The following is a 12,812-nucleotide window of genomic DNA, read 5'->3' on the forward strand; positions in this document are numbered from 1 at the left end:
CAGCGGAAAGGGTTACACTTCATGGAAATTTATTCTCCTACCACTCACTGTGAATCTTTTAGGATGCTTTTAGCATCAGCAGCCCAGAGGGAGCTGGTTGTCAATCACTTTGACGTGGATGTCGCTTATCTGAACTCAGTTCTTGAGGAGGAACTGTATGCTGCCTCCACCAGGGTATGAGGGCGATGTGCCAGGTCAGGTGTGGAAGCTGCACAAGTCCATCTATGGTCTGAAACAGTCAGCCAGGAATTGGAACTTGTGTCTGAATGATGTCTTGGAAAGCATGGGTTTCCAGAAAAGTCTAGCTGATAGCTGCCTGTATCTCAAAGGTGCAGAAGAGCAGCAGGAGCTGTTGCTGGTCTTTGTAGATGACATCATCTATCTGGCTAAGAGCCAGAAGCAGGTGCAGAAGTTTGCAAAGGAGCTTGGAAAGCATTTTAAGCTCAAGAACCTAGGTGCAGTGAAAGTTTACCTAGGAGTGCAGGTTGACAGGTCTGAAGATGGTAGTTTCTTGCTCAGTCAGAAAGGCAAGCTTGAGCAGTTGCTTGAGAAGTTCAGGATGTCTGACTGCAAGGGTGTCAGAACACCCATGGAGGCAAGTTTTGTGAAAGACTCACAGGTAGGGGACAAAGTAGCGTTTGAGAGTCCCGAAGTCTTTCAGTCTGCTCTAGGAAGTCTGCTGTATTTGTCACAGTGGAGTAGGCCAGACATTGCTTTTGCAGTCAATTTGCTCAGCCGAGAGGCTACACAGCCTAGTGTGCATGCCTGGAATGGCATCAAGAGAGTGCTGAGGTACTTGCAGGACACCAAGGATTTCTGTCTGAAGCTGTCAATACAGGGTGAGCCACAGCTCACGTACTACGCAGATGCTGATTGGGCCAATCTGGCAGACAGGAAATCAGTGTCTGGTTTGGTTTGGAGATTCTCTGATTGGTTGGCGTTCACAGAAGCAAAGCCTCATAGCTCTTTCTTCCATTGAGGTGGAGTTCTGTGCGTTGTTGGAGGTTTGTAGAGAACTGGAATACTACAGATGTTTGGTCCAAGAGATCTATGGTGTTTGTAGCTTGCCCATCATGGTTTGGGAAAACAATCAGCCATGTATGAAACTGGCAGAGTCTGCGCAATATAAGGCCAGAATCAAACATTTGGACATCCGTTTCTGAAACGTATGTCAGAGTATTCAGACAGGCTTGGTGAAGCTGAAGTACTGTCCAATTCAGGAGAATCTAGCAGATGGGTTCACAAAACCCATGTGCTTCCAACGTCATGAGGAGTTCTGTAAGGGGTTGTTTTGGGGGTAAGTTGAGATACCCACTGTTCCCCAGCGATCCAGGCGAGAGGGGGTGTGAGGAGCATCAGAGCTGCTAAAGGGTTAAGCAGTCTGCTGTGACGTCTGGCCGCTGGGAGGAAGGAGGGAGGAGTACATACGGGGATCTGTCTTTGTTCTCTGTATTGTGTTTAGTTTCGTTTTTCCACCGGCAACATGGAGTGCTCTTCGCTGGGAGCTGCTGATTTATTGCTGTGTAAATAAAGGACAATTAGCTTAGAAGAAGCTCACTATTCCTGTGATTTATTGTGTTGCCCTCTGTGGTCACACTGCTTGCTGTTGTGCAAGAAGAAAACTCTGCATTTTACGCCAAACGGAGCCCTGGAAGGGGGAGCAGCATGATGCAGCTCTATAAGGGCAAGAAGGAAGCATGATGGACACTTGTTTTTTCGGCGATCGTTATGAAGATTTACATCTCATAACGTCACATTGCCTAGCTACGAGATAATGGAAAGAAAAACAGAAGGGAAGGAACAGCCAGCAGAGACGACATTAGAGAGTGTGAGAGACCCTCCCTCCCCAAGAACTAGGAGGTCTGTCCGTATTAGAGAACAAAGAATGCAGAGAGGAGGAGGAACTTCCTGTTGGCGCCCGGGATGTTGTGGGAAATGGAAGGGGGAGGATTTATCATAGGCACCTGCGCTCCTTGTGGAGGGATGTGTATCTTTGCTTGCAACCAGATGACTGAATAAAAAGGACTATAAAATATAAAGTGCTCATTAATTATTATCTTTGAAGTTACCAAAGGGAGGGGAGGACTCCTCACACCTGATAGCATGAAAGGGGAGATTTTTGGCCAGAAACTGAAATGAAACAGTCATCAACCTATGACTTTGTCTGAGTTTTTCATTTCATCATTTGCCTTTTATGTATGTGCTTTCTTGGCCAGCGGGTGCATTTGCTCTGGTACACTTCCCACAGTGTAATGAAATTATATGGAGGCAGGGAGGAGTTGGGACATTGCTATCTGGGAGTTCAGCCAGAATGGAACTATACTGTGTACCTTAAGTACAATGTGTACTACCGTGCTCTGCTTATGGGTTTCTTGTGTGCCCTGAATGCATTTCTAATGTGCAGGAGCTTTGCATAACAATTTGTCAGGAACACTTTCTCTGGCAATCACACTTTCAGAGCTGCTTCTGAACACCAGTTGCTGAAAATAACCAGAGGGGAGAAGACCCTTGTGCTTGGGTCATTCATGCCAGTTTCCCACAGACATCTGGCTGACTCTTATGAGAACAGGATGTTGGACTGGATTGGTCATTGGCCTGATCCAGCAGGCTCTTCTTATGTTCTTAATTTTGCACTCAAAACCAAATTCTGAAATTCTAAAGTATTACTAGATATTCTGGAAATTACCATTATCATTACATGACACATTACATGTTCATTGAATGAAACCTGAATGGGTTTACTCAGAAGTGAATTCTACTTAGTTCAAAGGAGCTTACTCCTTGGTAAGTGGGTGTAGGTTTACTGGCTGAGTGGACAAAGTCTCTTCAATACACTGGAACCTCATGTTACAGACGGGATCCATTCCGGAGGCCCGTCTGTAACACGGATCTGATGCAAGCCGAAGCACTGTGTCTGTGCATGCGTACGGCGTGATTTAGTGCGTCTGCGCATGCGTGAAGCATGATTTAGTGCTTCTGCGCATGCACCAGTGACGAAATCTGGAAGTAACCCTTTCCAGTACTTCTGGGTTGCTGCGGGATGCAACATGAAAAAACGTAACCTGAAGCGGACGCAACATGAGGTATGACTGTACAAAATAAAACAAAGGATGTTGAAAGGAAGTCCTACAACACTTTCTTCTTCATTGGGTGTGGGGAAATGCATTTAGTCTTGTAGTAACGTCAAGACTCTGCTACTTATTTACACACCTTGGCTATCAAAATCTGCTATAAGATTGTCACTCCCATATTTTCTATATTAGTGAGGCTAAAAGGTCACCTTGAAGTCATTTTTGAATGGGCATACATAAGGTTGTGATGTAAGTATGTCTTTGTGGTGTTTACATTGTCGTTTCTACATATTTATTATATCAAATTAGAAACATTAAAACCATTGACCATTTATTGTTGGGCAAGCACTGATGATATTTTTGATTTTGCCGTGCATTTATTTGGTTCTTTAAGTGCCAGGTGTGCCAGTGGAGACTTGCAGAGGCCATTGAAGTCCTGACCTTACAGACTCTGTTCCACCCACAATTCAAGTTATCACTTAAATTGGGATTATTGTTCTGTGATGAGTGGCCTGTTCATGATGTTACTGTATCGCCCACCCATTTATCTTTATAGTTCCTTTCTGAGGAACATCTATTCCTCTGTGATTTGGGGCTCTGCTGGAGTGCATACAGTGTCCTTTTGATACCAAGATGTCCATCCCAAGTCAAGTACTTCTTGCAATCTGTGTTTTCCTGCTCCTCACACCTGGAGGTATGTTCTTTCTGCAAGAGTTGGGAAAAGCACTGTCAGCCAAGGGAGGCAGGTTAAGTGCAGGTTGAGAGAAAGCAAATGCAATTTAGGTAGTTTCATACTAAAGTATGAACGAAACCAAATTTATTATCTGTCCACAGAATCTGAACTGAGTCGATGAAATGGCCTTTCTTCTGTTCCCTTCCTCTGTTGCACCTTAAGGGAAAGACAATTGCTAGGTGGCAATTGAGGGAGAGGGTGAGCCAAGGGAGTTGGAAGGGACCCAAGGGTCATCTAGTCCAACCCCCTGCAATCAATGATGGAGTGGCCCTGCTTCACATATCTTTCTTTACTGCAGCCTGTTAGAATCTGTTCAACTCTTTATGTATTTAAGCAACTCTCCCTAATATTCAAATTAGGGTGCAAGCAGGGAAACTGACACCTTTACTGGGTAGAGATACTTTGCAAATAGAAAATAAAACCTCATGATGTGGGGAAGCCTTCTGTAGCAAAAGAAATCTTTAATTAAAACCTTTTTTAAAAAGATGAGGGCAAACTATAGGTTCATTTCAGAGGTAGGGATGGATGGATCAATGTTTTTCCATCATGTGCCAACTCCTTTTAATCCCAATTTGGGATTAAATTTGGGGTCAATTCTTTAAAGAAGAAGCCAAATTTGGGGTCAATTCTTTAAAGAACAAGCTATGAAAAGTCCACCCAGCTTGACAAGCAGAAAGTCCTTCAGAAGTCATCTGGGGGCTGCCTCTTTCTCCATTCCTCCATTTAACATTTTACAGCTCCTTAGGGAAACTCCGTGGCCATTTGACTATAGCTTTTTATAAATCTTGCTAATTATTCCGTATGATTTCTGCTGTATTTCTGATGGTCTATTATGCTATTGTAATTCATTGTTTCTAAGACACTTTGGGGTTCCATTCAATGAAGATCGGCATAGAAATATAACCCATCAATCAAAGCAACCCTCCATTATTCACAACATTTTGGTTTTGTCATTTGGAGCAGATGCTCGCCTCTGTTCAAAATGCCTAGTCATGATACCAGGAGTACCATGCAACCACCAAACCTGTGAAGTTGATGATGAAGGAATCTGCGTTGGCATCACCACCTTTCAAAGTAAGAAAGAGCTACAAAGGTTCTGCCTTGTTTGGGCTCCAGGGTCCACATTCCCCTTCTTTTTATTTTCCATTTCTTTCAGCTTAGTGATACAACAAATCAGAATAATTCGTTCAAATGCCTTTTTCAGAAGCATAGCTTCAAGTATGCAGTCTGAGCTTGTATGCAGCAAGTTCTGACATTTCTTTCCTGGCTGTTGCATAGTTGAAGAGAGTGTGAGTGTGGAAAGGAAGAGAATGTCTTATTTCTTCGATCATCCAGTGGCGTAGCAAGGTCAGGTGGTACCCGGTGCATAAAATTTTGTGTCAACCCCCCACCCCAGCACATAGAAATAATTAAAAGAAGAAAAAATAAGATACTTACATCACCAGAGAAGAGGGTGTGCGACTTAATTCTAGAAAACACAGCTCTTGGGTCTCAAACCCTCCACGAATACTTATGTTTCATTGCAAAATCCCACAGTATGCATGTGCTGCTGTGGGTTAAACCAAAGAGCCTAGGGCCTGCCGATCAGAAGGTCGGCGGTTCGAATCCCCGCGACAGGGTGAGCTCCCGTTGCTCGGTCCCTGCTCCTGCCAACCCAGCAGTTCGAAAGCACGTCAAAGTGCAAGTAGATAAATACCTTCAGGCGGGAAGGTAAATGGTTTTTCTGTGCGCTGCTCTGGTTCGCCAGAAGCAGCTTTGTCATGCTGGCCACATGACCTGGAAGCTGTACGCCGGCTCCCTTGGCCAATAAAGCGACATGAGTGCCGCAACCCCAGAGTCGGTCACGACTGGACCTAATGGTCAGGGGTCCCTTTACCTTTACCTTTATGCATGTGGGTACCAAGGTCAGCTCACACAATAAGCATTTCCACCGCCCCCCCTTTCCATATGTGCCTACTAAACTTGTTTGTGGGCTTCTCTCTATCTTCTAGAGCAGATTTAGGGGCTGTAGAAGCAGGTGGAGAGAGAATAATGTACCTGTATTCAGAATAGCTTTGTTTCCCCAGAGTAATAAACCTTGCACTCAGCAGCATTAGTAAAGAAAAAGCGTTCTATATGCATTATAACACTGTGACACTGGATGGCGCTGTGGAGTCCCATCTTTCTTCAACGTTTTTCCCCGTTATGAAGTTTACAACACGTTTTCCTAAAATGTTTTTTTGATATGTCTAGATTCAGCCCTTGTGTTTCTTTATTCTTTCAACCATCAATATTACCAGGCTATTTAATGGAGAGCAGCTTGGATATTTTATGTGAATTCCAGTTAATCATTGTGGGGACTGAGGGTGAGGATGATACAAATCTTCACTCTTTTCTCTTTTCCTCTTTCTTCCATTTCACACCTTGTCTCAGATGGGATGTTTAGAGATAAATTACTCAATTGTGCAACGAAGGATGTGGTAAGGTGTGATCTTCCTCCTCGTGAGAATTATGGCATCCGTCTGGAACTCAGGTGCTGTGATGATTCTGATTTCTGCAATGCAAACTTTTAAAACAGGATGAGAGCCACCTCAAGATGCTGCCCTCCTGCAAAGAATAAATGTTTATTCTGTTCCCCCTCAGCTTGTCAACCTTTCTTGTTTTTTCCTTTCTTTCAAATATGCTATATGTTGTGGTGTAATGGCCCAAGATAGAGGGAGGTAGATGGATTCAAAACAGCCAGTATTGTTTTGGCTGCAGTATCCGATAGCAGCCCAATCAGCATGCAAGGGGAGGTTTTTGGTCACTGCATTCTGCAAAGCTAAGCATTTAGGAACACTGAAAACACGAGGGGCTTGGGTTTCAAGAGAATGGTGGGCAAGTGTTGTTATGTACAATGTGCCGATTACTTGGGCAATCAAAAAGAATTCCCTGGCTATGTATATCATTTGCTCTCATGTTCTCTACTTTCATAACTTTCATCAACTCCATATTTTTTTGATCAAAACTAATATTTCATGCCATCAATTCAATTTCTTATTACACAGCTCATTTGGGCTTTTTTAAGGGAGATCTATGAACCACTGGCTCAGACTGTACAGATCCTTCCCCTCACCCCACTCCATTCCTTTCAGCCCTAAGAATTCCGAAATTGAATTTTTCTACCTATATACTGACACCTGCCAACTTTTAAAATTGAATCTGGTGTTGTGGGTGATGCAAGTCTGTTCAAGAGTTCTGACACTGTTTTATATATATAAAAACTAGGCATTCATGTTACAAGACCGCACTCCTAGTGGAACACCAAAGTATGTTTTATTTTGTCTTAGGCCACATTCACACCATGCATTTAAATTACTATGAAATCACTTTAACCAGCCCTGGCTCCCCAACCCCTAAAATCTGGGAGTTGTCATTTATTTTTATTCATTTTGGTTTTCCCCATTCCTACCCTCTCTCCATGGAACAGAAGACTAATGAGATAGACTTTCCCATAAGTCCATATGAATATTTTCTAAAAGAGTAACATAGTTCAACAAACTTATCCAGATCAGATGCCTTGTTGAGACATGTTCTCTCTTTGTTAGTTTCTCAGAAAAAGCAATTGCCCATATTTTTTGTTTCTATTGTCTGATGTGTAGGTGACCAATTACTTTGCTATGAGTAATTGTGCAGCCACCAGAAGAAAATCAATAAACTCCTTGTATAACAAATTAAGTTGAATGTCTGTTAATAAGCATAGGCTTGGATTACATTATATGTCCTGATTCGTGATTTTGCTTATTTCTGTACATACTCTTTCCCAGAATGGTTGCAACAGCTCACATGCCCACCACATATGGAAAGTCATATCAGTTGCCCTGTAGTTTATTAAGCGTGCTGAGAGTTGTTTGTAAACTCTCCTATTCCTTCCCAGAGTTACAATTCCAGAGTTGTTTAACAATCAATCCCTCTTTCCAAGGAGCTGTGGCAACTTTAACAAACTTCTGTTCCTAGGATATTTTGGGGAAAACTATGACTGTTTAAAGTGGTGTCATATAGTTTTAGATGTGTGGATTCAAGATTAATGAATCCCTTCTTCTTCTTCTTCTTCTTCTTCTTCTTCTTCTTCTTCTTCTTCTTCTTCTTCTTCTTCTTCTTCTTCTTCTTCTTCTTCTTCTTCTTCTGTGCTCACATAAAACATTTTATCAGACTTTTATTAATCAGCCTTGCCAGCAACTCAAGTGTAGGGTCTTTTCCGTGCTGGATCCTGAATAACGGAAAGAGCAATGGATCCTTCAGCTCTCTTCCACTGAAACCTTCAAAACAAAACAGAGAATGGGGCTGAGTGGCAGATGTGGACCCTATATATGAAAAGGCTGATCCTGCTGTTTTTTAAACCACATCAGTTAATCTTTTCAGATTGACTCTAAGCTTTCGTTGCCCGATAACAATAAACTCTCCCTTTAGGTTATTCATTGCTTGTTGACAATGCTAGAAGAATTTTCGAGGATGCTGAACACTTTTTACAAATACCAAATCCCCTCCATCTCTCACTTCACCTCCTGCTCCTGAATTTAATTACTGGTAACTAGCACAACGGAAAGAAGTAAAATGGTAGTTTAGGGGAAATGTCATTGCTTAATTGAGCAGTCAGCTATGCAGAGTGTTGCCAAAATAAGTGGAAACATTATATTGTTGTATTGAGACTGGACTGCCATGACTGAGAATGAACATCTCACCAGGGATTCGGATAGATTCAACATATGGGGGGATTCAATGCAGTTCATAGCAATGAGACCCTAGGTGTCCATTCCCCATCATAGAGCCAGGCTCTACCAACTGTAAAACATACAGAGCACATTAATTCCAAATAGGAAAGCAATCTGTGGTGTGTGGGTCACAAATTATTAGGGCATGGAACAGGAACTTGAAAGCCGGTGGTCCTCCTGAATATGGGACAGAGTTAAGCCTCCTTGCCTTTCCGGTGCTGTATCACCTCCCACCTTTCTAGTTCAGTAGATTAGAGGTAAAAAGCATTCCAAGAATAGAAGGAGTGGAATGGCAGCGGTGGAATGCTTAGTTTGTGACAGACAACACGAACCTATATCACTCAGAGGAAATTCCTACTGATATCAGTGAGGTTTACTCTGATATAAATGTGCATTACAGCTGTAATCTCATGCTTTGTATTTGACTTGTGGAACAAAATTACAAAAAGCAAAACAAAAGCCCTCACAAAACATTTGGCTATCATGACTCCCCTGGGGCAGGCGAGGCAGCCAATCTGATGCTCTAACAATGAACTCGATGAGTACATCTCTTATTCTACATCTTTATCAATTGAACTCTTATTCAACATCTTTATCAATGACTTGGAAGATGGGCTTGAGGGCATCCTGAGCAAGTTTGCAGATGACACCAAATTGGGAGGGGTGGCTAATACACCACAGGGCAGGATCATACTTCAAAATGACCTTAACAGATTAGACAACTGGGCCAAAGCAAACAAAATGAATTTTAACAGGGAGAAATGTAAAGTACTACACTTGGGCAAAAAAAATGAAAGGCACAAATACAGGATGGGTGACACCTGGCTTGAGAGCAGTACATGTGAAAAGGATCTAGGAGTCTTGGTAGACTACAGACTTGACATGAGTCAACAGTGTGATGCAGCAGCTAAAAAAGCCAATGCAATTCTGGGCTGCATCAATAGGACCATAGCATCTAGATCAAGGGAAATAATAGTACCACTGTATTCCGCTCTGGTCAGACCTCACCTGGAGTACTGTGTCCAGTTCTGGGCACCACAGTTCAAGAAAGGATACTGACAAGCTGGAACGTGTCCAGAGGAGGGCAACCAAAATGGTCAAAGGCCTGGAAACGATGCCTTATGAGGAATGGCTTAGGGAGCTGGGTATGTTTAGCCTGGAGAAGAGAAGGTTAAGGGGTGATATGATAGCCATGTTCAAATATATAAAAGGATGTCATATAGAAGAGGGAGAAAGGTTGTTTTCTGCTGCTCCAGAGAAGTGGACACGGAGCAATGGATTCAAGCTACAAGAAAGAAAATTCCACCTAAACATTAGGAAGAACTTCCTGACAGTAAGAGCTGTTCGGCAGTGGAATCCGCTGCCAAAGAGTGTGATGGAGTCTCCTCTTTTGGAGGTCTTTAAGCAGAGGCTTGACAGCCATCTGTCGGGAATGCTTTGATGGTGTTTCCTGCTTGGCAGGGGGTTGGACTGGATGGCCCTTGTGGTCTGTTCCAACTCTATGATTCTATGAGAGGAACCCGGCAAGGAAAAGCAAGGTAGGGCTGCAAGTGGAGGCTGTTTAAATGGCCAGGGCACAGACCTGAGGGAAGCCTTCTTGCTCTGTCAGTGCCACACACACACACACACACACACACACACACCCGGCCCAGCCCATTGTCCAAGCCTGCACCCCCATTCACCAATTCCTGGTGCAGGCTAGGATCTGGCTCCTGATAGGTGGCCTGGGCATAAGCCCGGACCCCCTATCAGGGCAGGACACCATCCTCAAATCCCTCATCGAGGTCTTAGAAGAGCCTCTGCCATCCTGCAACGCTGCCGCATCAAGAGGGTGAGTGGAATTGGCTATCGTCACTCTGAAGAATGTCCCATTAAGCAAGCATTTTAATAAATAAATAAATTGCAAATATATTTATTTTATTTATTTATTAAATTTGCATGCCACCCTATTCCCATAGATATTAGGACCACCAACTCAACAACAACAGCAACAGCAACAGCAGCAGCAGCAGCAGCAGCAGCAGCAGCAGCAGCATGGTGTATAATTAAATCTTTAAAATACAATCGTACCTCAGAAGTCAAATGCCTTGCAACTTGAACGTTTTGGCTCCCGAACGCTGCAAACCTGGAAGTGAGTATTCCAGTTTGGAAATGTTCTTCGGAACCCAAACATCCAACAAGGGTTCTGTGGCTTACGATTGGCTGCAGGAGCTTCCTGCAGCCAATCGGAAGCAGCACCTTGGTTTCCGAACGTTTTGGAAGTCAAACGGACTTCAGGAACGGATTCCGTTCGACTTCCAAGGTATGACTGTACAGGGGAAATAACCAACAGTGAAACAAATAAATTCTCTGAGAAGGCCTGGTGAAACAAAATATCTTTTGGTATCAAAAATATCAAAATGGCAGCACCTGGCTGATTTCAGTAGGAACAATGTTTCAAAATACTGGTGCCACTACATACAAACAGGGGTAGCCAATATGGTGTCCTTCAGATGTTGTTGAACATTGCCCACCAGCCTCAGTCATCATGGTTACAAATGATGAGAGGTGTAGTTCAGCAAAATAAATAAATAATGGCTACCCCTGGTGTAGAAACTAAATGAATTTTGCATGAATAGAAAGCAGCAGCAGCAGCGATGCACCAATACCTGGGTGAGAGGAGGTGGCCATTTGCAAAAGGTGGCCAATCTCACATGCTCTTGTATACTTACGCAGTCTGTTCTGGGATGAGAAGGCTGTCTCCATTTGCTAGGAACAGGGTATTACTGTCAGCAGTAACAACAGATGTGCCTTCCTGAAAAGGCAGGAACAAAAGACAGGCTTTTAATTCTTCCTGGACTGTCATTAGCAGCCACAAACTAGGAAGTATGTTTTAATGAACTAATCAGTCAGTCTAACCAAATCATCCGGAATCTAGTGATCTGGGAAATAAAAACAAATCAATTAATTCTGTAATAGAAGGGCTTGTGACCCAAAGCAGTCATTAACAACTATATGCCGCAGGCTTGGTAGACATTCTTGGTTCTCATCTTTCTGGGGCCTGAATAAACTGAATGGTCATTGGGACAAGAACCTAGATCATAGCTGCCAAGTTTTCCCTTTTCTCGCGAGGAAGCCTATTCAGCATAAGGGAAAATCCCTTTAAAAAAGGGATAACTTGGCAGCTATGACCTAGATTTGGCTGGTGCTGGGAGATGTTTCATTTACTACAGTGTTTCTCAACTTTTTTCCAACCCATGTCCCGTTTTGGCTAACATAAAAAGGATTCCACACCCCCTTCAATCCCAGTTCACATATTCATTTAATTTGAATTTTTCACATGGATTGAAATTTCATAACTTTACATTTGTTTACTTATATTGTACATTACAAAAACAACAACAACCCAAAACCCAAACAACCCCACTCACACACATACTCCACACCAAGTTCTTCGTATGCCCCCATTGGTTGAGAAAAACTGATTTAGTGCATCACAAGTTTTGCAAACCTAGTATGCTGTGAAAAAGTTCTCCTTGAGGATGTTTGTTTTGACCAGCTAAGGGCTCATTACTTGCAGTGGGGGTGGGGTGGGGGAATTGAGACCAATATTGTGAGTCGATGTAGAACTTTGGCGGAAAGCTGTTCACCTCTCCCTGTAATTCTGTAGTGATAGCTGACCTTTTCATTTGTGGAACTATTTGAATTGAAATAAGAAAGGGAAAAAAACTGAGTGAGGCTTAACCTCCATAGTAAAGCCAACAGAAAAACTCCCCTGCTACCCAGTACAGATGCACTGTGAGGAGTAGCAATCAGACTGAGTTTTCCATCCCACAGCTCCACGTAATGAAGCTGTCTTGAGGCGACTCACTTCTGTGGCATTGTTATTCAACTCAGCTAGCAGCGTGCTGATAGATATGTCAGCCTGAAAATATGGCACTTGGTTGCTCGAAGTATTTTTTCAGTCTTCTCATCAGATCCTTGAAATACTTTCCAGGACCTGAAAAGTTGCTCACCAAGCCAACAGGGACTAGACCAGGCATCCCCAAACTGCGGCCCTCCAGATATTTTGGCCTGCAACTCCCATGATCCCTAGCTAACAGGACCAGTGGTCAGGGATGATGGGAATTGTAGTCCAAAACATCTGGAGGGCCAAAGTTTGGGGATGCCTGGACTAGACTGACATTACTGCAAGAAAAACCATGCATTACTAAAAAGGGCTCATATCTGTCTTGTAAGAATGATGCTCTCTGAGCCATTTCATTCCTGTGAGGACTAATGGAGGTCTTGCATGAACAG

The 12,812-nt window shown here is 43.1% G+C and overlaps 1 protein-coding gene across 3 annotated transcripts in view; it reads right to left on the reverse strand.

Annotated features, from left to right (window-relative positions):
* The window catches only part of HAAO (3-hydroxyanthranilate 3,4-dioxygenase), a 67,182-nt gene that overhangs the window by 34,839 nt on the left and 19,531 nt on the right, over nt 1-12,812 (reverse strand). The window contains exons 9-10 of one of the 3 annotated variants that reach the window (XM_035111217.2): nt 11,246-11,328; nt 5,509-8,081 (exon numbers count right to left, since the gene is read on the reverse strand). In XM_035111217.2, coding sequence (XP_034967108.1) covers nt 8,003-8,081; nt 11,246-11,328 — 162 coding nt within the window. In that variant the 3' untranslated portion in view covers nt 5,509-8,002. The other 2 variants (XM_060273041.1, XM_060273042.1) reach the window with 2 other exon arrangements.

The sequence above is a fragment of the Zootoca vivipara genome, chromosome 3 (genome assembly GCF_963506605.1).
Source record: "Zootoca vivipara chromosome 3, rZooViv1.1, whole genome shotgun sequence".
In the NCBI taxonomy this organism is placed as follows: domain Eukaryota; kingdom Metazoa; phylum Chordata; class Lepidosauria; order Squamata; family Lacertidae; genus Zootoca; species Zootoca vivipara.